At 38.9% G+C, this 26,183-nt stretch overlaps 1 protein-coding gene across 1 annotated transcript; it reads right to left on the bottom strand.

Annotated features, from left to right (window-relative positions):
- Positions 1 to 974: 974 nt before the first annotated feature.
- LOC148741053 (angiopoietin-related protein 7-like) lies at positions 975 to 15,774 on the bottom strand. The gene is made up of 3 exons (XM_088762408.1): positions 15,483 to 15,774; positions 1,744 to 2,130; positions 975 to 1,216 (listed from the first exon to the last, which is right to left on the bottom strand). The coding sequence occupies exons 1-3, from the start codon at positions 15,772 to 15,774 to the stop codon at positions 975 to 977; spliced, it is 921 nt and encodes a 306-aa protein (XP_088618534.1).
- Positions 15,775 to 26,183: the final 10,409 nt, after the last annotated feature.

Here is a 26,183-nt window from a genome sequence, read left to right as displayed (position 1 = left end):
GATTACTGAATACAATAAGCAAAAGAAAATTCGTATGGGGAATTCGAAGGAAACAAAAATTTATCATGAACCACATATCAAACCTATCTAGCCATTTTATTCGCTGATTTATGTTTAATTGTGACGTAGTGAGTTTCAGTAGCCTATCAGAGTGCGCCCTCAACGTTATCCACTGTTTTAGTATGTACTAACTCAATTAATAAACGATACACTTCCAAAGAACTTGCACATCACAGATAAGTTTGATTGTCAAATTTTATTCACGGAAAAAAATTTAATACACATAACACCTTAAGATGGCTGAACACAGTTTTCGCGCGCGCTTTTGCTGATGCAATTCAGTGCGCGCACAAGGATTGCAAAAAACAAACATGCCGTCAATAGAGCGGTCATTTTATTTACTCAACACGTATCCGCACTATCTGTGCTATTTTTCTCTATAGTTGGCGCAGTGTATTGAGGGCTTTAATCTTTTATTACAAAGACGTGTTAGAAAATTTAGCGGTGCAAAGAACCCAACAATTCTCAGCTTTTTCGTCGTTACCGAAAGAACCCAGTTAAGTGCAGTGCATGCGTAGTAAGTAAAAAGAATGCGATTGAATGGAAAATTGCTTTCTCGGAAATATTCTTATTTCTTGAGAACCACTCATTATAACTTCACGAAATTAGACAAGCAACTACTTTAGGAAATAAGTAACTGGAGTATTGAAAAAAAATTTATTTTTAACAAAGGAAATTCTAGATAATCAGGTGAATCTTCAGCAAGGGATAATTAAAGATCTCTCTGTTAAATTGGTAGCAAAATGGTGTTAACTTGTGAGTATTGTTACAAGCTCGTTGCATGCAAATTCTAAGTTTGCGTTGTTAACTTGCTTGCTGCCAGTTTTGGCGACCGAGAGATCAAAGGTTTTAGAGAAAATGGTGAAAGAAACTAAGGTATCAAAAACTGTTTTAACGAAAAAAAATAATAATTATTATTCTGTGCAATCCGGCTTGATCTTCATGTCGACTTTGGTGGCTGACATTCCAGGCTTATGTTGACTCCACCGTGACCATCTTAAACGGTGTTGGAATCCACCGTTAAGGTTGGAGGTACCACAGGTATTGTTGGGATACCACCAAGCTCCGTATTTCGTAGCGCATTGGTGCTTGTACTCGTCTTTATCCTTTGTTAGAAATCGAGCCTTGTTATTGTAATCAAAAGAATCACCGGCGTCTCCTTTAGAGTGAGAGAGAAAAGAAACAGAAAAATTTAAAACTGAAAAGATAAACAGGGTGAGAAAGTGAATTGGGTATTCATAGCAGGTTTTACTGATTCAGTCGTCTGTTACAAGTTGGTATCACTGATTGCAGTATCATTGGCTTTTCACTCAGCTGCTTTCTACCTATTGAACAGAAATATTATCGATCAAAAAAGCATAAAATATTGGCTTAATGAAGATTTCGGGAAAGAGAAGCGCTCAATTCCAGTCCCCTTTTCCGCCGAATAGAGGCCCGTGTTACAGTTAATTTGCGGAGACGAAATTATGATTGCACTCAATTCAGAGCCAAATTGACATAGGTGCAAAACTACTTCTAAAGACTGCAAATTATTACAGATTTCCCTACAACTCCACTGTGGTATCCCTTTAAGCATAAAATGATTTTTTTTCCTACGCCTAAGCATACAGCTTTTAAATTGATTATTTTTTTTCGTCTCACGTTGTATGAATGATAATGAACCTAGCTTTGAACTAGCATTACCTGTAGACATTTCTCCAATAATCAAGGAATAATTTTTCAATTCCGATTCAACCACGAACAAGTTGTACTCAGCGTAAGGATGATGAACTTTCTGATTGACTCTAAACTCCAGATCTACTCGGAGCTTGTTCTTTGTTCTCCAAGTGAGGCGGTTTATCTTGTCCAGTCCCAACCAATACTCACCTCTCATGCTACCGAAGCCATGCTTGTAGTCGCACCAGCTACGATTAAAATCAACAGAGCCGTCCAGTCTCCTCTGGATCACCGTCCATCCTCCTCCAGCTGTGTTCTGATCACAGTAAACATCGAAGGCACCTACTCCATCAGGATTAATCGTATAGACACCGCTGGTTGTATTGCCAGCCTTGTACAGCTCAGCACAATTAGCTGTTAAAAGAAAAAAAGATGTGATTGGTTGAAAAGAAAGAAATTGACTTAGTCAAAGCCAAATATTGGTAGAACGAAGACCAGATCTATATTTTTAGAAACAAAGATCATTTCATGTTCGCACTGGCATAAGAAAAATATAACTTATATGAAAGGAAACAGAAATAGTGACGCATTCACCTGCAAACGATGTGATTGGGTGACCCACGGTTTGACCCCTAGAAACCAACACCACGAGCAAAAAAATCCGGAGAGAATTTGGTATTGCACTAGGCATTGTTCGAATGTTGAAACTACCTCAAATTTGAACTTCTTAAAGTAGTGAGACTGCTTGGTTATGATGGAAAACTACTGCAGGCAACTGAATTTATATTCCCCGATGGTAGCCATATTTAAGGAAGAGAATATTTTGTGTCAGTGCTAAGCAGCTATTTTCGTGTTACGTCCTCGACAATTTAATTAATCAGAACTTCAAGGATCTCTTTCTATGGCCATGCGGAGGCTTAGTGCATGTGGAAGGGAAGAAAAACATCCCACGCCTTAAATTTCCTTTTTGCAGCAACTACCGCTTAATATTTAGACTTCAAGCGTTCGTAAAAGTTTTCTTTTTTTGACTATCTTAAGAAAATATGAACAGAAATTTTTAATGCTTCTTGCTAATAAACAATTTTTATGAACACAAAAATGTGATCCTTCATTACTTTTTAACAATTGTTTAACTTCATATACTCCTTAAGGGTACCGCACAAAAAATGCGACCAACTCTATTCTTTGTTTTTCTTTTTTTTTTTTTATTTAAACATTTTTCATTGACCAAGTCAAAAAGAAAAAAAAAAAAAGTTCTGTTAAGTTTTTGGTGTGGACGCATGATGGTATGAGTGGCCCTCAGTGTAATGCTACCAGAATCTTAGATAAAAATCATTTAGTGTTGTCAGCGGACGACTTAGCGCTCTTTCCCACATAAATTCCACGGTATACCCTTAATGAAGTTGAATTCAAAAATGCAAGCTGTTTTCAGAATAGTGAGGTGTGAACTTCCAACCCAGAAAAACCCAACATCCGATTCAAGGAAGTAAAACACGTCAGGACCTGCATTGAAAATGAGTTAAGAACGCCAGCTGTTTTCGAACCTTAACCTAAGCCTGAAGCCGAGAATTTCTAAGTTGACAGAAGCTAGCAAAACATCCGCCATGGATGTGGAATAGATAAGGATGTTGGTCCACTTATTCAATGTGTCGTCATCACCGAGATCCTGATAGAGAATTGATATTTCCCGTTAAGATAATGAGCACGTCTAGCCAGACTTCAAAAGCAGGGATCGTGATGTTTTCCTCGTTTGTCTCATACATGAAATGAAGCCTTAATGCGCGGGGCCCGAATTCGAATGACTTATTTAGTATTCGTTCGCGAACCCTCAAATACGTCGAAATTTCTTGGGGAGGAGAAAAACAGACGCAATGCTTGATTAATATTTTTTGATACTCTGTTTTCGAAAAAAACACTCAAAACAAAAACAAAGAAAAGAAGAGAAAAATAAAGATCGTTCCCACAAAGAGAGAAAGGAAAGATGCGAATCAAAAATGCTATTCAGAAATCAGAAGACAAGTTGCCGAATTTTCTTGGGGTCACCTCTAACACGGTCGTTGATCGAAATTCGAAGTCAGTATGCAATTTTTTTCTTGTAGCCCAAAGTTTGCCAGCTGCTCCAAACTATCGATAAAAAAGCAAGGAAGAAAACATAACCAAATGATAATTCGATACAAAGGTTTTAATCAAAGAAGGGCTAAATCTTCTGTTTCGAAGCGAATTCAAATATTTTCCAATTTTTGGCAATCTAAAAATTGGTAAAAAAAAATTTGCACTTTCCAAATTTTGACAGTGGTTGCATTAAACTAAAATCCTTTGACAAGAACTTCACTGTTTGATTAATATGTCAATCACAAACCATTCTTACTCTAAAAAGAAATAGAAAAACTATTCTGCAAAATGCTACGGAGGAAAGAATCCTTGTTTTCCAGCTGATCTTTTGCGTTTTGGTTGACGCTTACACTACTTGTCCTGGCTTGATTACTTCCAACAGAAGAAGAATTTCTCGTGCAAGCCATATGTTCTCCTAATTAAGTTGCTGCCATTATAAGCGAACCCGGGTAACGAGTCACAGAATTCAACTCTTAAACTCGTTTCCCTCGAAAGGAAAAGGGTCAGACGAACGAAGAAAATCCTGCTATCTCGCGCCATTGGGTGCTATACTAGAAGAGTGGACTAAAAATTTTATTCCCGATGAAATTTTTTTCCAGACATATCTTGCATATTATGAGAGCAAAAGGGTTGATAAACAATACCAAACGGAAAGAGGAAGATAGTTCCGAAATAAAATGTAAAGAGGAAACTTTGAAGTTATAATGATAAAAAGTATGGGCGTTCTTAACGCGTGGAGTTAGCTTAACTACACGGATGTTTCATGAAACAGGACGAGCGAGTTTTTTTTAGCAATTATACACTGCACTATTTACGCCCCTTACTTCAGAAACGAAAGGAAAACAGGTGCAAAGTGTGGGAGTCGAGGATTTCCTCCGTTAACATGACATTCAGAGTGCTTTATTCTTTGACACAAACTTTGTTGTTACACAATGAGGCATAGATGAATATCTATTCCCTTCTGGACTAATATTTTAAGAAGCGATAATTGAAGGTAAGTTCTCAATTTATTTGGATCTCCATCTACGTTGAAGTAAAAAAAAATGTATGAAATTTTCTTCACCTTTTCTTATAACTACTTCTAATTAAATTCCAAGTTTCCTTGCTTTAACTGCTGTGTGGGGAGGGCAGTGTTGTTACCGTTTTATTTGTTTTCTAGTTCTCCTTCATATTTTGCGCGAAAACAGTAAGGGAAAACACTTGCAGTAGATAATTTATTTATTGGGTTCTGGTCCTATGATACAAACTGTTAGAATAAGCTCAGAATACTATAAAACTCCAAATCTCTCGGCAATTTTGTAATATGGTCTTTTTTTTTTTTTTACTATTATGCCGACTTTTGAGCCTTTATATTGATGAAGAGAATTATAGGCATTTCCGTCCAAGAAAGGAGAGTACGCTTTGTTATCAAGCTATTTGTAGGCTAATAGTAATTTTCAACGGCTTTCATGATACAATACGCAGGGAAATTTGGTTAAAATGAATCAAATAATGAACAGTTAATTATTATAATAGTCATATCATCAAAACCGTATACATTAGAAACTGCTGATATTTACCAGGGAGTTATTCGTCTTTAATTTTAATCTTCTTCAATTTGCTTCTGTGAAATTTTCCACAGTTTTCACAATATGTAAAACTTGTCTTGCCCATATTTTTAAAAGTCAATTTCTTCGCTTTTGAAGTTTGTTTTTCTGCCTCCCACCAATTGGTCTAATGAATGCCATTAACGGGCAAAAGGAAGGACACAAATATGTTAAACGCTCCACCAAAACTTGCAAGGATCAGTAGACCTTCGAGATTATAATTACTTAATTGCTTTAGCTCGTTACAATTTTACAATGGCCAAGCATATTTTTGGGGATAACTGCGTGCGACCTTGTCCTGTGGTACCGTTGTAATTGCAAGTCATTTATTAGAGTTTTTTACCCTTTTTTTTCAGAGACCTAACACGTTAGTCTTTGAAAAGGTTTTCTTGTTCAGCGCTGCATTTTTTTTTTCTCGTGCTAGTAAAGGAATTCCAATCATGGTGTAATAATAACTCCTAAGAGACATAAGCAATGGATTGTCAATGTTTATGGTACGTGTGGCTTGCTGGTCTGTCGAAGAATATCAAAATCTTCGTCGGCTTGCTGCCCGGCGAAAGTTAAGTTGACGTTTCATATTCCTTTTTTTCTGGTAAAATATCTATTTTAAGCTTGAATTTTGCTTTGCTTTATCCTTTTTCAATTTCCTCATATTACTTCGCAACGGGCCCCGACAGTGAGCTGTTGAAGGCGGACCAGTTGCAGGAATGCATGAGTGCAGACGAACAGAAGTAACTCTGTGGAGATTCAGAACAAAGGCAGAATTGTTATTTCTGCTAGCCATGGACAGCCATTCACAATTCAATTCAATTCAATTTATTTATTTGTTAGCAATACAATATTATCACAGTCCTAGGTGACCCGCAATTAGCAAGCTATTCTAGGCGGGCCACCCTTCTAAAACAAGTGCTGTCTCTGCTAATGATCACATACCGATACAATTAAACAAAGATAATCATTAAATAAAAATACAATTGTTAAATAAAATAAAATAAAATTAAGTCCGTTAAATAATTAAATAATCAATTGCAAAGTTATCAAGATATATAATACAATTGAAACAAGACTTAAACGAAGAGTTACTTTATCAAGAGATATTTACAAATTTCTGAGCAGCGTATATCAACATTCATCTCCTCATTTTCCAAAAGTTTTAACAGGCGATTTTTAAGTTCACGCTTAAACGGGGTTCTGTTTTTAATACGAATTTCTTTTGGGATGCTATTCCACAATCTTACACCTATTCTAGCAAAAGAAAATAAAAGTTGGTTAGTTCTAGACGCTTTAACGTATAGATTAGCCGTTGCTGAGAATCTTGTGAAATGGTGATGAACCTGCTCGGAGTGGAGAAAGAGCATAGAAATATTAGACGGGGCACGGTGATTATCAATGTCATGCATCAAAGAGGAAACCAAATGAGAATAGAGCATAGTTATTGGTAAGATTCTGGAGTTAACAAATAGCGGGGCACTATGAGTATTGCTATCCGCAAAATACATTAGTCGTAGAGCACGTTTTTGTAAAATGAGAACCTTATTTAAATGAGTGTTAGCAGCTTGTCCCCAGACAATAAGACCATAAGAGATATAGGTTTCAATTAAGGAGCGGTAGATGTTAAGAAGTGTGGCAAATGGGACAAGATGTCTTAACCTGGCAATTATACCAATTCCTTTACTAACTTTAGATGAGATATAATCAATATGATACTTCCAAGAGAGGTTATTATCTATCAGAATTCCTAGATATTTCACAAAAGTTTTTTGTTCTAGAGATACACTTTTTTTAAGATCGTTATTATAAATTTTCAAGTGAACTATGTAGTCCAATTTGCGTTGGTAAGGATGGAAAATAACAAAGTTAGATTTACTAGTGTTAAGAGAAAGTTTGTTTGCGTCCAACCAGTCACCCACTTTTGCGAGTTCATCATTAACAACTTTTTCAAGATCCTTAAGATCTTTGTTTGAATAAAGCAAGTTAGTATCGTCAGCAAATAGGTAAAACTCAAAAATCTGGGAGCAACGGTAAATGTCGTTAACATAAATCAAAAAGAGAAGGGGGCCAAGTACAGACCCTTGAGGGACACCACAAACTATCTCTTCTATATTCGATACGGTTGAACCAATTTGAGTCGACTGGTTCCTGTTCAACAAGTACGAAGAGAACCAGTTATTAATTATTCCTCTGACTCCATAATGATATAATTTGTGCAGTAAGATTGAGTGATCCACCGTATCAAATGCCTTTTTTAGGTCAATAAAAATACCACAAGAGAATAACTTTGCATCAATATTAGTTTGAATTTTGCTTAAGATATCTAAAATTGCATGTTGGGCTGAACACTTGTCTCTAAATCCATATTGAGAAGTAAAAAAGATACCATTTTTTCGCAATGTGATTTAAGACGTTTAGCCATCAATTTCTCAAATAATCGATTGAAGACAGAAAGGAGGGAAATTGGGCGGTAATTACATGGATCAGTTTCGTCTCCCGATTTGTAGATAGGAATTACTTCGGCATGCTTCAAAAGATGGGGATAAATACCCGTTGAGATAGACTTATACATCATGGCAGCTAAGAGTGAAGAAAGGATATGGCGCCCAGATTTTAGAAGATGAACCGGGCAAGAATATAGGCCATATACTTTATTACTGGGTATAGCCAAGATTTCCAAGTCCACCTCGGATGGAACGACGGGATCAAAAAAGAAAGACTTAAAGTGATTAGTGCCGACAAGGTAGTCCTGGAAATTTATCCTGGAAGGTGATATATTGCGTGCAAGCCGCGGTCCAATAGACGCAAAGTACTGATTAAAGATATTGGTTATTTCAGACGGATTTTGTGTTACTCCAGAGTTGTTAGAGCGTTGAAGGGCTGATACTGTTTTTTTGTTACGCTGTCTGTTCAATAGTTCATTAATCCCCTCCCACGTTTTTTTAACATTTCTTAGATTTGTAGTGAAGTAAGCTTCATAATACAATCTTTTACTGAGACGAGAAAGACTAACAATTCTATTCCTATACAGCTTATATTTTGATTTATCTCCTGAGTAAAAAAGTCTATTCTTTATTTTGATAGATTTACGTAGGCCCTCAGTTATCCACGGTTTGGAAAATTGTTTAGCCTTGCGCCTAGATAAAATTTTGAGAGGAGCGTGTTTATTAATGAGCTTGTTAAATTTATTGTAAAAGGAAGAAAAGCATTTGTCTACAGATCCATATGTCATTGAGTTATCCCAATCAGTATCCGAGACATCATTAATAAAGCATTCTTCAGAGAAGTTGGAATAATCGCGAATTTTATGTTTAGCAGTAAAATTTTTTGGTATAAGACTGTGGATAAAACAAAATTGGGAGTAGTGATCACTAATGTCTGACACGATATTTCCACCTGAAATTTTATGATCAAATCTATTCAGAAATATATTATCAATGAGTGTGGCAGAATTATTGTAGACTCTAGATGGTTTATCAATTACCGGGAAGAACGAATAACATTGTAAAGATAACAAAAAATTTTGAGAGTAATCGGAAATTTCAGATTTAAGGAGATCAATATTGAAATCGCCCATAAGATAAACAACTTTATCAGAGGAGCTAAGTTTTTCTAAAGTAAAGTCAACATATTGGAGGAATTGTTCCGGATCATTATGCTGTCTATAAATCACTCCACAAACGATATTTTTACTCTTTAGGGATTCAATTTCGATCCATAAAGCCTGAAAAGCGTCTTTAGATGTTCTCTCCAGAACCTTATATTTCAAACAATTATTAATGTACATTCCAACACCTCCACATGATAGAGGTGTTGGGACATATTCAAACTGATAGTTTGGTATGCAGGCATTGAAATCTAGCCCAGATGAATTTGTAATTTTTGTTTCTGTAATACCGATTACACTGAATTGGTAGTCAAGTTCATCTAAAAGATGGACTTGAAAATTATCAATGTTTTTCCGCAAACTTCTTACGTTAGTATGAAGCATAGAGAAAGGACCTTGACTATCTGATTCCAACAAAGACTCTTTAAACATAGAAAAACTATAGGGTGAGAAATATTTACATCTAATTTGTTGCATGCTTAAGTTTCTGTCGGGATTTAATGTTGATTCGGTATTTAAGCGAAACAAATCTAAATCATAAATACTATGAAGTTTGTCTAAGTACTTCTTGGTCGGTAAGTCACTGTTGAGAATGTTATTAAACTGTCCATGAGCTCTAATAATATCAACATTCGCGTATGGAAGTTCGCTTAGGGTAGATTTAATTGTACAACGAACACGTTTCTCGCTAGCACTCATACTTATTATCTAAAAACAGACAAACTACTGAAGTCAACTAACTCAGATAAGTCAATCAGTGGTTTCTGAGCCCAACCCTAACACCTTTCAAACTTTACTGAAGTAAACTATTTCGAGGAAATGTTTGCGCTCTAGGTTTCGTAATTTACGTTCCTCGTACAACTAGACGGAACGAACTCTGGTGGGGGGGGAGGGGGGGATACCAATTAAATACCTAGAATGATGGCCATAGTTTTCTGGTATTAATTACTTCCCGAGCTCATCAAAACACGACCTATATAACTTGTGCTTTTATCATATAGTTGTCCGATAAAATTCTGAAGTGTGATATCTTAATAGCTTTAGCGGTAATTTTCATCCGTTAACTTTTCTATCGGTTAGTGAATATGAAATAGGGAATCTTTTAGTAAAGTTTGCTGGGAGAGCAGATAGCTAAGAATAAGTATGTTACTGCAGGGTATTATAACGGACAAAAAAATAAAGGAGAAGCTCTCTTTTCATCCCTTACAACCGTAGTCTTAGCAAAGGGTATCCAAGGAGTTTCAGTTGTTAGCGGTCACTTTACCGACATTTCAACCCGCATATGTCCTCGGTCAATTTCATCTGTTTAGTACAAAGTGCTTTTTTGGGCGCAAAACTCCAAATAGCTAAATGCTACTTTACAGTAAGATCCACTAATGAAACGTAAAATAAGAAATTAAAAAGAGAAAACAAAAAAAAACAAAAAAACATAGGAAAAAAGGACATAAAACGATGAAATGATGTTAAGACGATTGCAACGATAACAAACGATTAAAAAACAACAACAATAACATACCAGATGCTCTACAAGACCTTTTTTCCACGTCCCTGCTCAACTCTTCAACATCCTTGTCAGTTAACGCCCGTACATTTTTTCGGTAACTCTTCTGTGTGTTTTTTTAACTTGTCGACGTCGTTGGTCAACTCGCCCTCAGCCATAATCAACTCATTGACATCCTAAGTGAACTTTTCAACGCCTCTCTTCAACTCGCCTCCATCTTTGGCTAACTCGTCGACATCTTTGTTCAACACTTCTACTTCTTCGGTCACTCCTGTTTAACTGGTCAACCTGTCGACGTCTTAGGTCATCTCGTCCACTTCTTTGGTCATCTCACCCACATTAAAGGTCAAATTATCAACCTCTCTCGTCAACTCGCCTCCATCTTTGGTCAACACGAGTCTATCTCTGGTAAACTCGCCCACATCTTACGTCAATTCGTGGACATCTTTGGTCACGTCGCTTACATCTTTCGTCAACTCTGTAAAATTTTCTGTCAGTTAAATTGCGCTTTTTTTCAGCCAGCCTACGTTGCATGTATGTTTTTTTATCCTATTTCTATGACTCAAGACGTTGCCTTTGATATAAGTTGTTTCTCGGGAAACAGTCGATGTAAGGATCCATTTCAAACAAACGAAAACCTCACCGCACCGAGAAATCCACTTTAAGCGGAAAGAGCAACCACATTTTACAGTTTAGATATCTACAAATCGAATAAAATGGGTATCCCGAAAACACTGACCCCCAGTCCATGGACCCCCTCAACGGACCGGTCTACGGACCGCCCTTTTACGGGGACCCCCCATGAAAAGACAATAATAACAATGACAACTTATAGAGATTTGACTTACCGTTGTTTCTTTGTTCGTGGTGGCGAAATTTTGACTGTTAATATTCCAAATATTACCATGGCAATGGGAGGAGGAAAAAAACCGAATAAAAGGCAAAGAAAAAAAGGAAAGGAAAAGGCCGATAACTTAGCTAACTTGTGTATATATATCCTTCTACATTCGCTGCCACAGATTGCCTCCGCCATTTTGTTCGGCACAATCCCCGCGTGTTCGTTGACTCGACCCAGGCTTCACAAAATAGTGCTCCTTCGACAAAGAAAGATGTCCATGTTCATTAGCCTGATTAGAGATCACGATATTTGAAAATTACGTGTTTAGTTGCCAAATCTTTCAGCAGGGCGACTTTTATTCAATGATTGATAGAAAAGGGAAAACACGGCGCACCTTTCGAAAAGCCGGGTCACCCTCAGAATCACTCACTTATATATACACAAGTTAGCTAAGTTATCGGTCTTTTCCTTTCTTTTTTTTTTTACTTTTTAGTCGGATTTTTTCTCTTTTCATTGCCACGGTACTATTTGGAATATTAACAGTCAAATTATTGTCTGTTTTCATGCTGGGTCCGTAAAGGGGGGTCCGTAGAGGGTCCGTGGACCGGTTCGTACAGGGGTCCGTGGACGAGGTCCGTAGGGAAGTCCATGGACTTGGGGTCAGTGTTTTCGGGACACCCTCACCGCACCGTGAAGTCCTCTTTATGCCGAAAGAGCAACCACAGTTTAATAGTTTAGATATCTTCAAATCGAATAAAATATCTTTAAAAGCATATAAACAACGACAAATGCGACATTCAATTGACAGGGGAAATGTACGGATTGTAATAAAATTTCTTCCTTCCGGATGGAATACACAATGTAACATGATAAACATTTGAAAAATTAGTAAATGAATCACTAAGGTAAACTAATCCATAGAACTATTTAGACATATTTTCAGGATGTCTTAATTTATTCCAACTAGTTCTGCGTTTTAACGGCATTTTCGCTTGATCATTTAGATGTAAAGAAGTATTTTACAAGGAAGCCATTTCAGTGCAACTCCCGAACGGCGGCTTGACCGCGCGTTGCTTTCCTTTGAAAGAAAATAAAGATATGTTTATGTCTGGGTTCTGTTCGCTTATGAATCTCGGTATGTATCTAATAAATAAGTTATTTCACGGTTTGTTCGCTTGTACGATTTTTATTCACTCGTTGTGTAAAACAAACTCACTCGCTGTGCTCGTTCATTTGTTTTACACAACTTGTGAATAAAAATCGTCCGCGCTCACCAACCATGAAATAACCTATAAATAGTACTCTTATATAGCATAAAAATATGATATTAGCTCATTTATTCCTACAACAATTGCAATATTCTCCTCGGGAAAATTGGCGCGGGTTGCTCGGAGGTGACTAGCAAAAGATATTCGGAGTTAAAGTAGCCAATCAGAGCAGGCCTCCAACGCTCCCTGCTACTACAGAAGCTGATGTCTTAGTGATTGCTTTCGGCACTTGAAAAGGAAAATGCACAAAGATTTAAAAAAAATTATGCGGAAGAGAATTTCAGAGAATCCAGAAAAAGGCAATTTTCACGCATCGCAAATGTCCTTCCGTAGAATTTTCTATTTTTTTTTTCTGACGATTACTTTCAACGTTATTATCATATTGGAACGATGAAAAAAAAAAAAAAGGGGTCACCCGACTTCCTTGCATGCAATAGCGTTCGTAAGTTTAGCAATTCCCACGCGCGTTTTCGCGCATTTTAAAATCTGGATTCTATAAGACCGACATTTCCTCATGATCTGTTATAGCTTCCGCTGACTATCGCGTGTGTTCGCGCGAGCACCTACGATGTTAACTGCTTAGAAAATGTCATTCAATAGCCGTCAAAGACAGCCTCCCAGGTTCATCTTAAAGGACCTACTCACAACTTCTGGCTATATTATGCTATTTTCCTTGAAGTTTCACCGTCTTCTTCCACTTCGGGCAGATTATCCTTCACTTGAGTTCTCCGTTTTTCGCCGTCGCATGATTTCATATCGCTTGGATAGTTCGTTTAGATGTGAAGCAACCTTAATGTCTCCGGGAATCGTCTTCTTTACCTTCGATTCTGTCTCTTGCATGCGCAGTGGCCGTTCAACACATCAAATACACGCTGTTAGATAAACTTCTTACAAAAGTTTGCTTTGAATTTTCGTCTTTTAATCTCGCGCTTCTTTCACACGTTTCTCTCGCGCGTGACAGAGTGACCTGTTCCCCGCGCGAGGAAACTAGTACTAGCCACCTCAATTGTGACGTTGCCCTTTCTACATTTTAGACATACCTATAAACTTTTACAGGCGGTCGTTTAGTCTGCTTAATACTGGTTTTATTGTAATGGATATTGTAAAGGAATGACGAAAAAGCCTTGTTTTTTTCATTCAATAATTTATGATGAATGATGCAATAATACGAATGTAAAGCATAAAAATGCTACTTACAATGATCTTGGTATAAAAATATTGATTTAATTCAACTTGAGCATTTTTTCTTAGTTTTAGTTTAGTGGTCCGGCTATTACAGAAAGGCTGTTGGGACTCCATAGTATAGTATAGTATAGACGCTTTTAAATTTGTCCTTTATGCACTTGAATTTTTATAGGTTGTGATCCATTGACAGTTGATGAACCGTTATAAGGCATGGACATTTTTTCTTAGGTTCTCCCTTTAAAGGGAAAGTACGGTCTAGAAAAATTTTACTTAGATCAAAAGTTCCTTGCTTGGATTGTCCTAACTGGCTATTCAGGTAGGTAGGTAGGTAGGTAGATAGGTTTATTTCTCACATTTTCACAGAAAATCTGAATTACAATGTGGTTACAATTATTTAACAAATATTTAAAACTACATGCGTGGATAGGGACTGGGCTACATTGGGGTTTAGAAATACAAGATAATTATTGAAATAATTAAGAATTAACATTTAACTATGTGGGTATGCAAATATATATAAAAAGAAACTATTATTTGTTGAAGGCTAAAACAGTCCTTGGAAAAAGGCTGCGGCGCAGTCTTTCGATCCTGCATATAGTCACTGAAAAATTGCTAGCGTTCCTCAATTGATACTGATGCACTTGCTTTCTTTCTTTCGGGAGATGTTTAAAAAGTGGCCCTCCTCTGGAGATATTTTCAAGAGTTTTAACACAAGGTTCACTACGTCTTTCAACTAATGTTCTTAAATTAAGGAATTGCAGAGCTTCTGGGTAAGATAAAGTAGGTACTATGATTTTAAGAGCAAGCTTCTGTATTCGTTCTGGCTCTTGTGAAAGGTAGGAGGGGAGGGCGTGGTCCCATACTACACAGCAATATTCAAGAACAGATCGTATCAGTGAGATATAGATAGTGGTTAAATCATTCATCTCCACACCCCCTCGACGGAGTACTCTGAGTATGTGTAGGCGTTTAGAAGCCTTGGTGACAGTAGCTTCAATGTGATTGTTCCAGTTTAAGTTATTCTGAATCACCAGGCCAAGTACCTCGTGGGAAGTTACAAGCTCTAATTGTTGGTAGCCGATCTTCAAATGAGGGAGTTCTGTGGGTTCCTTGAGAAAGCATATCCGCATTTCTTTACACTTTTTAGCGTTGAGTTTCATCCAGTTACTGGAGCTCCAAGAGGCGACAGTATCGAGACTTGTTTGGATGGTTGAGGTGCTGTTCTTCACGGGCCCCTCAGACAACGATACATCATCGACAAACTTCCAAGTGCAGGATTCAGGATCAGAGATGTTCAAGTTATTTATCATCACCAGGAACAATATTGGACCGAGTTTTGTTCCCTGGGTGACGCCGGCTCTTGTTGGAAGACAGTCAGAGATGGAGCCAGGTAACTTAACGCGTTGTCGACGGTTAGTCAGGAAGCTTATTATCCACGGTATTAAAAATATGCGAACTCCTAAGCCCAGAAGCTTCTCTATCAGTACCTTGTACCCGATACGATCGAAAAATTACGTTCCAAAAATCGGCATTTTCAAACTGAAATCCGCCATCTTTGTTATGACGTGGCATGGCATCCTCGTCTCGGAGAGGCGATGGTCAGCGCATCAGTGTTGACGGGCTCTTGAGTGGCTCAAAAGCCCGATTCTTGAGTGGCAATCTTTGTTGCAGCTGGTACAGATGTAGTTGGTGGCCTCTTGAACTGATCCTTGACGTTTCTTTCTTATCCCCCTCTTGATAGTCGCCTCGGCCCTTGCCTTCAACTCCGCCCTGTGAGCTCCGTCCTTCACACCGCGACGCCAGGCGTTCTGGTCTGGCGCAAGGATCTCCCAGGTGTTGGGGTTGATTTCAGCGAGTTGCAGGTCGAGCTTGCAAACATCCTTGAAGCGAAGGAGTGGTCGGCCCGTGCGTCGGACGCCCTCCCGCAGTTCCCCATAGAGGACTTGTCTTGGCAAGCGACCGGGGTCCATACGGTGTACATGGCCTAGCCACCGTAGGCGTCTTTGGATGAGTAGTGTAAGGATGCTAGGCAGGTCGGCTCGCCCAAGGATCTCGATGTTGGGGACTCTGTCCTGCCACTTGATCTGGAGGAGACGCCGAAGGCAGCGGAGGTTGAACCCGTTGAGCCGCTTCTCTTGTCTGGCGTATGTGGGCCATGACTCGCTACCATAGAGGAGTGTATATATGAGCACGATCCTTCGCAGTAAAGCACTATTTGAGCAATAGTGAAAATCAGACCTGAAAAAAATTTCAGGCCTGTACGGGATTCGAACCACTGACCTCTGCGATACTAGTGCAGCGCTCTACCAATTGAGCTAACAAGCCAACTGGGAGCAGGCCTGAACAGGCCCGTACAGGCCTGAAATTTTTTTTTTTTTCAGGTCTGATTTTCACTATTGCTCAAATAGTGCTTTACTGCGAAGGATCGTGCTCATATATACGTCTCATAACCGCAGTTCACACATATGTTTCATATGTTTGTTGTTGTTTGATTTATCATCTACGGGTTTATGTCGAATTAATTTGATGGCCTGCTCCCAGTTGGCTTGTTAGCTCAATTGGTAGAGCGCTGCACTAGTATCGCAGAGGTCAGTGGTTCGAATCCCGTACAGGCCTGAATTTTTTTTTTTTTTTTTTTTTTTTTTTTCAGGTCTGATTTTCACTATTGCTCAAATAGTGCTTTACTGCGAAGGATCGTGCTCATATATACGTCTCCTAACCGCAGTTCACACATATGTTTCATATGTTTGTTGTTGATAGAGGAGTGTGGAAAGGACACAAGATTGGTAGACTTGCAGCTTGGTCCTCTCGCTCAACAGGTCGTTGTTCCACACTCTTTTGTTGAGTTTGGCCATGACTCCCGCTGCCTTGGCAATCCTTGAACTGATCTCGACGTCTAGCGATGTCTTGTTTGACACTGCGGACCCTAGGTAAGTAAAAGAGTCTACCACTTCTAGTTCATTATTGTCGATTGTAATGACGGGAGGTGTCAGTGCATCTTGGGCAAGGATGTTGGTCTTCTTTAGGCTGATGGTAAGGCCGAACTCTTTGCAGGCGTGAGACAGCTTATCAACTAAGCGTTGGAGGCCTGCCTCGCTGTGAGATGCCAGGGCAGCATCATCTGCGAACAGCAGCTCGCGAATGAGCACCTCAAGGGTCTTCGTTTTGGCGCGGAGCCTGGCAATGTTGAAGAGCTTGCCATCTGCCCTTGTCCGAATGCATGCACCGTCGGAGCAGTCGGCAAAGGCATACTGGAGTAACATCGAGAAGAAAATCCCGAACAGAGTTGGTGCCATAACGCAGCCCTGTTTTAATCCACTTCTGACTGGGAAGGCATCCGAGGTGGCTCCATCAAAGCAGACGGTGCTCTGCATGTCCTCGTGGAAGACGGCGATGATGGCAAGGAGTTTTGGTGTGCAGCCGATCTTCTGAAGGATCTGGAAGAGCCCGCTTCGACTGACCAGGTCAAAGGCTTTTGTCAGGTCCACGAAAGCGAGGAACAATGGTTGCTGCTGCTCACGACCCTTCTCCTGCAGCTGACGGAGGGAGAAGATAATGTCCACTGTGGACCTGGCGGCTCTGAACCCACATTGGGATTCTGGGTAAACTCGTGAAGCGAGACTCTGAAGGCGACTTAGAGTGACACGCGCAAAAACTTTGCCTACAATGCTGAGGAGTGAGATGCCGCGATAGTTATTACAATCGCTTCGGTCACCCTTGTTTTTGTAGAGGGTGACTATACTTGCATCTCTCATGTCTTGTGGGATGTGCCCTTTCACCCAGCATTGGCGGAGGAACTCGTGAAGCGGCTGGAGGATGGAAGACTTGCCGTGCTTTAGGACTTCTGATGGTATGCTGTCCTTCCCTTGCGCCTTGCCACAGGCAAGGTTGTCGATGGCTTTGCTGAGCTCCTCCAGTGTGGGTATCTCGTCAAGCTCCTCCATGACTGGTAGTCTGGGCAAGGCATCAAGGGCAGCGTCAGTCACGATGTTCTGGGTCGAGTAGAGTTCGAGATAGTGCTTGACCCAACGCTGCAGCTGCTTGCTCTGGTCGGTGATGACCTCACCAGACTTCACTTTGAGCGGTGCTGTCTTGATGCTCGTGGGGCCAGTTGCTGTCTTGATCCCCTCATACATACCTCTAGTATGACCACAGTCGGCAGCTGTCTGGATCTTGGCGCACAGGTTCTGCCAGTTCTTGTTAGCACAGCGGCGGGCGGTCTGCTGGGCCTTGCTCTTAGCTGCTCTGAGAGCGTCGCGTGTGCTGTGGCAAGGGTTCTGCTTGTAAGCCAGAAGGGCTATCCTTTTGGCTTCCGTGACTGGCTGCATTTCTTTCCAGTGCGCCTCGAACCAGTCAGCATTCTTGTGTGCTTTTCTTCCGAACGCAGACATCGCCAATAGTCAATGTAGCAATAGTCAAACATGCTAAATTATATCCCTTGCTGAAGTGGATGTAAAAATGGAAATAAGCGGCGATGGGGGCGCTACCTATTAAATTCTCGACTAGGATTTAATCTAGCGAGAGGAAGTGGTACATCCACTTATGTTTCAAACGAAACATGGCTCGTCTTCAGGGGAATGAGATACTTCTGTTGGGGAGAAAGACAGAGAGAAAGTCAAGAAAATGAATTTCAAGAAGAAACGTCGACCGCTCAGTGGCTCACGTCTTGGAAATCGCGAGTGGCTCTCTTGCGGCAACTGTCAAGAGAAACCTACGGAAAACGAGAATGTATTTTCCTAAGAATTAAATGCACTAGGACACCGACTCAATTTGAAAGCAAAGGTTTTTTCCTCAAACAAATCCTAGCTGTGGAGTGATAGTTACTTTGCTAAAGAAGACCGCAGTGCCCGCTACGGATTCATTTTAAACTGCTACCTCGGAATGAGACGAACTATTTTTGCAGTTACAGGAACCCAGCTTCGGTGTATAACGGAACACGAGCCATTTGGAACTGAGATCAGCCCCAGTTGGTATGCAACAAATTAGAAATGATAGACTTGAAGATCATTCTTCGTATGCGTAAACACCTGACAAAATTGATTACAAACACTTCGTTGCCAAAATTAACGCTGACAATAGGCTGAAGTTAATTGTTACGAATTAAAATTTGTTTCCGTCAGCATTTACCTCTAATTTGCAAAATTGATTTTCATCTTTATTGCTTAGAATTAGCTTCAACGCAGTATTTTTCGTTCTAAGATGTTTGAAATTTCGCGACTTGTGAGAAGTAGAGCTTTGTTATATTCGACGTGCGCCGGAAAATCGCCTCTGTCATACAGTGTTTACATTAGAAATTAGCTCAATATAATCGAAGCTAAAATGAAACTTTCGATTTCTTTTGAAAGCATAAGTACTGCATAATTACGTCAACTAGCTGGTTGGAAGACAAATATTTTCATATTATATTTATCGTGTCCAATCGATATGATATAGTGAAAAATGGGCGCCTGCCTGACGAAGGATTAGGTCGTATTAGTCGCAAACGTGTTTGTCTTGATAATTTGCTAGCGATGTATTAAATGTCATGTAGTTTTTTCTCCGCAGGAGAATGTGGCTGTTGGGGTAAAGAAAATTTACTCGGTGGACTCATAACAGACTTCGGAAAGACAAGATATATTTGTACATCGCTTGGTAAAGCGCATGGAAGTCTTCGTTCTGGCAGTTCTGAGGTTTTACAGGGTTCGGCAAACCGTCGTCGCGGGTCATTTTTGCCGGCCAACTTTTCTTTAATATTTCACTTTCCAGTAGCTTGTAGAGGATTACACCTTTTTCTTTTGAATTTTAGTATGTATTTTAGTTCAACAATAGGACAGTTCACCTCATTTCAATTATTGGGAGCATAAGAAATTGTTTTCACAAAAAGTCGAACTAAGTTTGACTATTTCTACGTCACAATGACGTAATATCCAAGATGGCGTTTTTCTAACCACAAAAGCTGTAAAATTGGGCAACTTCGAAGCGCTCTCGTCGCTAATACAAAGCAAACTAGACAAAATGGCAGTTATTTTCGAACTGCTGAGAAAAAGTCTTCTAATTGAGATAAACTTTTTCTAGACCGTACTTTCCCTTTAAGTAGAACTTCCTTGATATGATAACGGCATTTATTTAAGAGATCGAACGAATGGATGTAAATTGGATGCATAGCAGAAAAGTTATCAAAGTTTGTTCAAAATGTACTCACTGATTAGAAATTAAGGAAAATCCGGCGGGGATCAGATTTCAAAGTAAGATGTGTACAGTTCTCAGGTGTACCAAGCAATCGCGTGTTAAAAAGCAATAACAAAGAAATATTTCGAGACAGAAGCTTTTTTAAAACTTTGGCCTCTATTTGATGATCAAAAAGAGTATTCTTCTCAAAATAGCTTCTCATTTTTAACTCTTACAGGACTAAAGAACGGAAAAGCTATTATGAAAATAAAGAAACTCGTGGCCAAACTGGATGAGAACTCCGTAGTCTATCGCGAAAGAAAACTACTACTTTTGAGGTATTTGTTTGCTGACGTCATAGGCATGCAAAAGGTTTTTGAAACATGCCCGTGCAATTGAATTTGATCAATGTTGTTATTTTCTTTTTGGCTATCCGACTTCAGTTTTCATGTTCAGTGTATGTGACTTTAGTGGCCAGAAAAATCTAAAGTACTTTCTATCCAGCTGGTACAACTGCACCTTGCCAAATGGAACGTTAATAGCTAGTCCAGCATCAATATCAGCTTAGAATAGGTTTTTGACAGATGTATTTATTGAAGTGTTCTTTCAATCAGGAAAAAAGAGCTCTTTTATGTTTTTCGCAGTTCGTGGGGGGGCGGTATTCTACAAATCCTGTGATCTGACTGGTTCCGAGAGCTTGTGAAATTCACCAATCCGGCCCGCTCTTAGCGTGCGGAATCCGTTTCGTGTTGAGTCGCTTTGCAAAACATCTTTAGCTTCGTTGAAATTTTTCATAAATATGTTTTTTTTTTTATCGACTGGGCAGCTTTTTAAGCAAAGACTTCAGTCACAACCTTTATATGCGTCCAATCTTACCCGCTTGGGTCGGCCAATCAGAGCACAGGATTCGTTTCATCTTGCCCGCGGACGCTGCCATCTATATAATAAATGACATATTCTCTCTTGTCTCCATCTCTCTCGAATCGCTTTGATTTTTCTGAAAAAAAATTGATTTTAAAATATATATCGTGTCACTAAATTTGTTTTTAAATAAATTCGCACGCAACTATAAAGGCCATTTGTAATTTAAGGATATGGTAGACCTTCGAGCGCCATTTTTTTTTTTCTTATGTCAAACTCAGCATTATAATTTTATACTATAATTTCTTAGAAAATTTTGGTAAACTATTGGAACACACGCGAGTTACTTAAAAAGACGTATTTTCAAAGTGTATTCTTTTAGCCCACCAAAGTGTGAATATCAAATTATGACAAGTCAACAGAAATGACTCCCGAAGGCTTTCTTGCGGCAAAACATCCTGGTCCTTAAAGGCCTGTAACCATCACGCGATCGAGTGAAGTTACGAATTTTACCGAAGAACTGGTTCGTGACTCCTAAACATTTTTTCGAAACATCATCAAGACGCAACCGATATCTTTTAAGTTTTGAAAACTTAGCTGAGCCTTACATCTCAGTCCCCCTTTTTCTTTGATATCAATAAAGGGCCCTTTGGAGCCAGTCCACTTGATATGGCACAGAAAGACCTTCGCGTCAATAGCAGGTTGAATGAAGTCAGTTTAGGACACACATGCCAACACTACCATGTAAATTTGAAGTAAGATTATTTATTTATTTATTTTTTCTTTTTAGAAAAAAATATAATATTATAGCAAAGCTCGATATATGTGGTAGAAGGCGCCCTTCAAATCAAGCAAACAAACAACCGACGGCTAAGGCTGGTCGAAGTGTGTTTCCTGAATTTCTTGCAGAACCACTTTTAATACGCGATATTTTCCTTGATATTCACGTGGAAATTACATATGGGATTTAAGTAAATATGTTAGTTTGTCTAACTTCCACGAGGAATCTTTCAGACATCTCACCGGAAACGAATGGAATTGATAATGAAATACTGCAAGCAGCAACATAACAGTGAACGAGAGCAGAGATGACATGCTTGTCGAAAATTAGATTTTCAATACAGTAATAAAAAAAATCCATGTCAATGATGTCTCCCTTGAAATTTTGAATTCTGTTCTGCCGTCCCCTTCGTATTACAACACAGCCACGAAAGCAAGGGAAAAATACCCTCCCAATCCTCTCTCCGCCATAGTTTGATTTGTTTGTTATTAAGTAAATTATGCAGCGACGAGAAGCCGCCCTTTTGAATCAGTGCAAAGTACTAAAAATATTAACCCTGTCCCACATCTCAAGCAACCACGTGGTACAAAAAAAATGTTCTGTCAAGTCCCCAAAAGAATTTAGATGGCCCATAATTTATACTTATCACCTTCGCAACTGGTTCAGACGAATTTAGAAAATGTTTCATAGATACTAGGATAAGTTTGTCAGTTCATCTGATTTGAATGTGATCGGTGAGTTCTCCAAAGAAAACATTGTAATTGACGTCATCTTTAAGTAAAAATAATTTCTTTTTTGTTTCATGTGTGAAAGAATCGAGGTCTCCTATCAGCCAAATGCACTTCCGTCTGTACTCTATAAATAAGTGTACATTTTGACAAGTTTTTCAACAGAGGAAGTTTTGAACTTTTGCATTCGTTTTTTAATAACAATAGTTGCAAAGTGATATTTCATAGTAACTTCTTAAACAAAAGAACAAAAAAGATATAGCGTTTTTGCCAGCAGGGGACTCTTTAATTTGTGTTGAAAATATAACCTTAAAGAAATATTACATAACACTACTGAAACATATGTTAGAAGGGCTGGGAAATACTTTGTTAACATTAGTCTAGAGCTCCTTTTTGTATTGTTACCATCCACTGCCATATTCTTAGCTTTCCTCGTATGAATTTTTACACTAATTTAAAGGGTACAAATGTCTTGAACTTATCTGAAACAGTGTTTTCAATAGTTAACCGATACTAGAGTCCTACGAAGAGTCTTGTCACATATTATCTCCGTCAAAGCCTTTCAACCAATACATTTTTATTTTCCACAACCTGAGTAACAGAATGCAGAGGAAATGTAAGATCTAGGTAGTTTCATACGCACATATTATTACGCGACTAGGGCAGTCAGAGGGCCAATAACTAAAATCAACCAATCAAAATGCTCTGGTGCCGGTCAATATTCTCTCAGTATTGGACCGGGCACTGTCCCGAATGGTCCCGAAAGATACCGCACTTGTGTCCCTTTGAACTTCAGTCGTATAATAAATCTCTTATTAACCATGCTTGCTCGGGACCGTACTGGAAGAATATCGGCCCTCGGTCTTATTTGTACGGACCTCGCTGCGCTCGGTCCGCTCGGTCCGTACTGTCAAGACCTCGGGCCGATCTTCTCCCAGTAGGGCCCTCGCGCTTGGTTAATAAGATATATTTATTCTACTCAGAGGTTCGACATAATATGGAAAACCAAAAAAAACAAAAACAAAACGAAGCAAAACAATACAATTACATTAGAATTGTTTTATCTTTAAAGCAAAACAAACAAGCAAAACAAAATCAAACAAACAAAAACAAAATTACCATTTCAGTTAAGGAAACCCTCTTCAAATGATTACCCATATTTCAAATCGTTAAAATGATCAAAATCGTAAATGCGTATTTTATCTGTGGATGTTATACGTTATTGCCTGGCTTTCAAGTGGGAATAATGGACAATACCAACCAAATTATACGTTGTTCTTATGGTTTTCTTCTTGAGATTAGCCGTGCAAGGATTCCTACTCCACACTTTATGTGTTCAAGGTTTCTTTGTGCCCAGATTCAGATCAATGAATGTGTATATACATTACCTTTCATTAATCTGGTACGGATTAAATCCTCGAAAAAGGAGGTAAAGATTCTTTTAGCAGCCATTGAACCCAAACTTAGTCGTGTACACTTTGCTACGATGTAGTTGAGGTTATGGAGACATGAAGCGCAAGATTACTTCACATTAGCCGCTACTGTGCCGACATTTTTGTTTCAACCTTGAGCACAGGAGAGAAATGTGAGAAAATGTATTAGGACTTTTCCTAAATCGACGTGTCTAACAGATAATGTAGATCGACTACTGTGCAACTATTTGTCCGTGAGTTGTTTTAAATATGGCGCCTATTTGAGCTAAGTGCAGTCTAGAACACTTTCAGTTGACTTTTTCCCATGAAAAATAAGGTTTTCATACGTATTTAATTTGATATCAGTAGAATTTAAAACCAGCCGGATTTCGTGAATATCAAGCGCTTTCACGACCAGTGACATTTACTCTTGAAGAAATTGTCAAAGTGCCGTCAGGCGCCAAGTGCCATTTCATGCTATCACGATGTACATGTGCCATTTTAAACAAGCAAATCAAACTAGCCACAATAAAAACATAAGCTTGTTATGATTGCCGGCTGACGATGTACATCACGATGTACATGTGCCATTTTAAACAAGCAAATCAAACTAGCCACAATAAAAACATAAGCTTGTTATGATTGCCGGCTGACTCAGGACTTAGAAGAATATTTCAGATTCACGAGGATGATTTCTCTCAATTGGAAACACCAGCGAAGACAGCGCTCCGTATCTTTTTTCCGATAAATTCTCGCCAGTCTTTGTCTCTATTGCCAATGATAGGAAGAGAAGACACGATGAATAATTGTATAGAATACAAAGAACATATACTTAACTCAATCAATCAATCATATCCTTTATTTAAACACGACGAAGTTTAAAGCTGGGGGCTTGTGGGGTCGTGTGAATATGATTACAATAAAAAAAAAAAAAGAGAATAGTGTCCCTTAAAATCACTCTACAAAATATACAGTAAGAATAATAAAAACGATTTACATTATTTATCTCTAAGTAAATTGACTACAGCGTTTAAAACATAAACATAGTTAAAAGCATTTCTAGTAAATAAAGCTTGATTGATCAGACAGAATGTGCTGTAAGGTCAAATCTGAGCAATGTCTACTGGGAATATTTAGATCAAACCAGTTTCTGCTGTACTGTTCAAATTTGCGTCAAATATCCTTTACTTTGTGTAAGCCCGAAATCTCATCCTTAAACAACCGAAATGAATTAGCATCGTCCTGTAGACACTCTAGGAAATGTTTGCTAAAAATGTTATCACATTATTAGCGCGCGCCGCGCTACATAGCACACGTTTTTTTCAAATAACTTTGAATGTAACCGTTTTTTTCAAATAACTTTGAATGTAACCGTTTTCCAGGCAGTTGCCTGATGATTGCTTCTGCAGGGAGCATGAAACTCTGAGTAGCAATTAAATGTCTTGGACTAAATAACCCAATTCGTTGCTGATAACATTAGAAGGCCGAAACAGTACTGTCTGCAGCCCTGCTTTCATGTCCAAATTGAGCACTGTGGGGTGAGTCATTGCCGCTAGCATTGCTCATAGCTCACTAGGCTTTCCTAGTTTAAGCACTCTGGTATGGCTTAGACGATACCACAAATGTGGGATCGTTCGGGGTAAACATATTGGTTCTCCCCCATCCTGCACTGATGAGGCCTAGAGGGCCGAAACGGTACTGTCTGCAGTTATATATATATATATATATATATATATATATATATATATATATATATATATATATATATATTTAGTGTAATTTCAGAGCTGAGCAAAGAGTTTCCAACAGTCTGATTGGTCGAGCGGTTCCTTATATGACTCTACATAAACCGCTCCACGCGGCTTATATAAAATGTTAAAATAAAATGTTAATAAATGTTACTAAAATGTTATGATTTTAGAAATTTCTTTGTTGCTCAGCTCTGAAATTATACTAAAACAATTATTCGCGCCTCAGGTTCGTTGAATATTGTCGAATAATCCCCTCGACTTCGTCTCGGGGATTATTCGACGATATTCACCTCGCCTTCGGCGAATAATTGTTAAAGATATAAATATATATATCTAACTGCAGACAGGGCGCACACTGTTTCGACCTGTGTGGGTCTCGTCAGTTTTTTTTATGTTTAAGGTGGACGGCCGGGCCCCGATGAAGGGAGGTGTAATCCCGCCGACCTACATGTCTAATCCCAACCCATTGGCTGGCGTGCAATGCCTTAGGGATGGGGACCACCATAAACAAGGGTCACCAGACGCCAAACTCGTTGGGGAATCGAACCCCACCTCACTTAAAAATTACACACTCACTCCCAGAAATTAAACACACCCGCTCATTACTTAACTAAATATTCGAATTGTCGAATCCATTGAAAATGTTAAGGAACCAGCGTTGACTTGAAAGGCGAGAATTGTACTAAAATTCCCAATCAA

This window comes from Stylophora pistillata, chromosome 1 (genome assembly GCF_964205215.1).
Source record: "Stylophora pistillata chromosome 1, jaStyPist1.2, whole genome shotgun sequence".
NCBI classification, from domain to species: Eukaryota; Metazoa; Cnidaria; class Anthozoa; order Scleractinia; family Pocilloporidae; genus Stylophora; species Stylophora pistillata.
The sequence above is the reverse complement of the archived record's forward strand: the minus strand, read 5'-3'. Positions and strand labels throughout refer to the sequence as shown.

Coding starts and splice junctions, on each gene's coding strand:
- LOC148741053 (XM_088762408.1), bottom strand. CDS start 15,774: ATGGACCCCGGTCGCTTGCCAAGACAAGTCCTCTATGGGGAACTGCGG. Junction 2,131..15,482: donor AGAGGCCACCAACTACATCT/GTACCAGCTGCA, acceptor TTCTTTTAACAG/CTAATTGTGCTGAGCTGTAC. Junction 1,217..1,743: donor TATTGGAGAAATGTCTACAG/GTAATGCTAGTT, acceptor ACTCTAAAGGAG/ACGCCGGTGATTCTTTTGAT.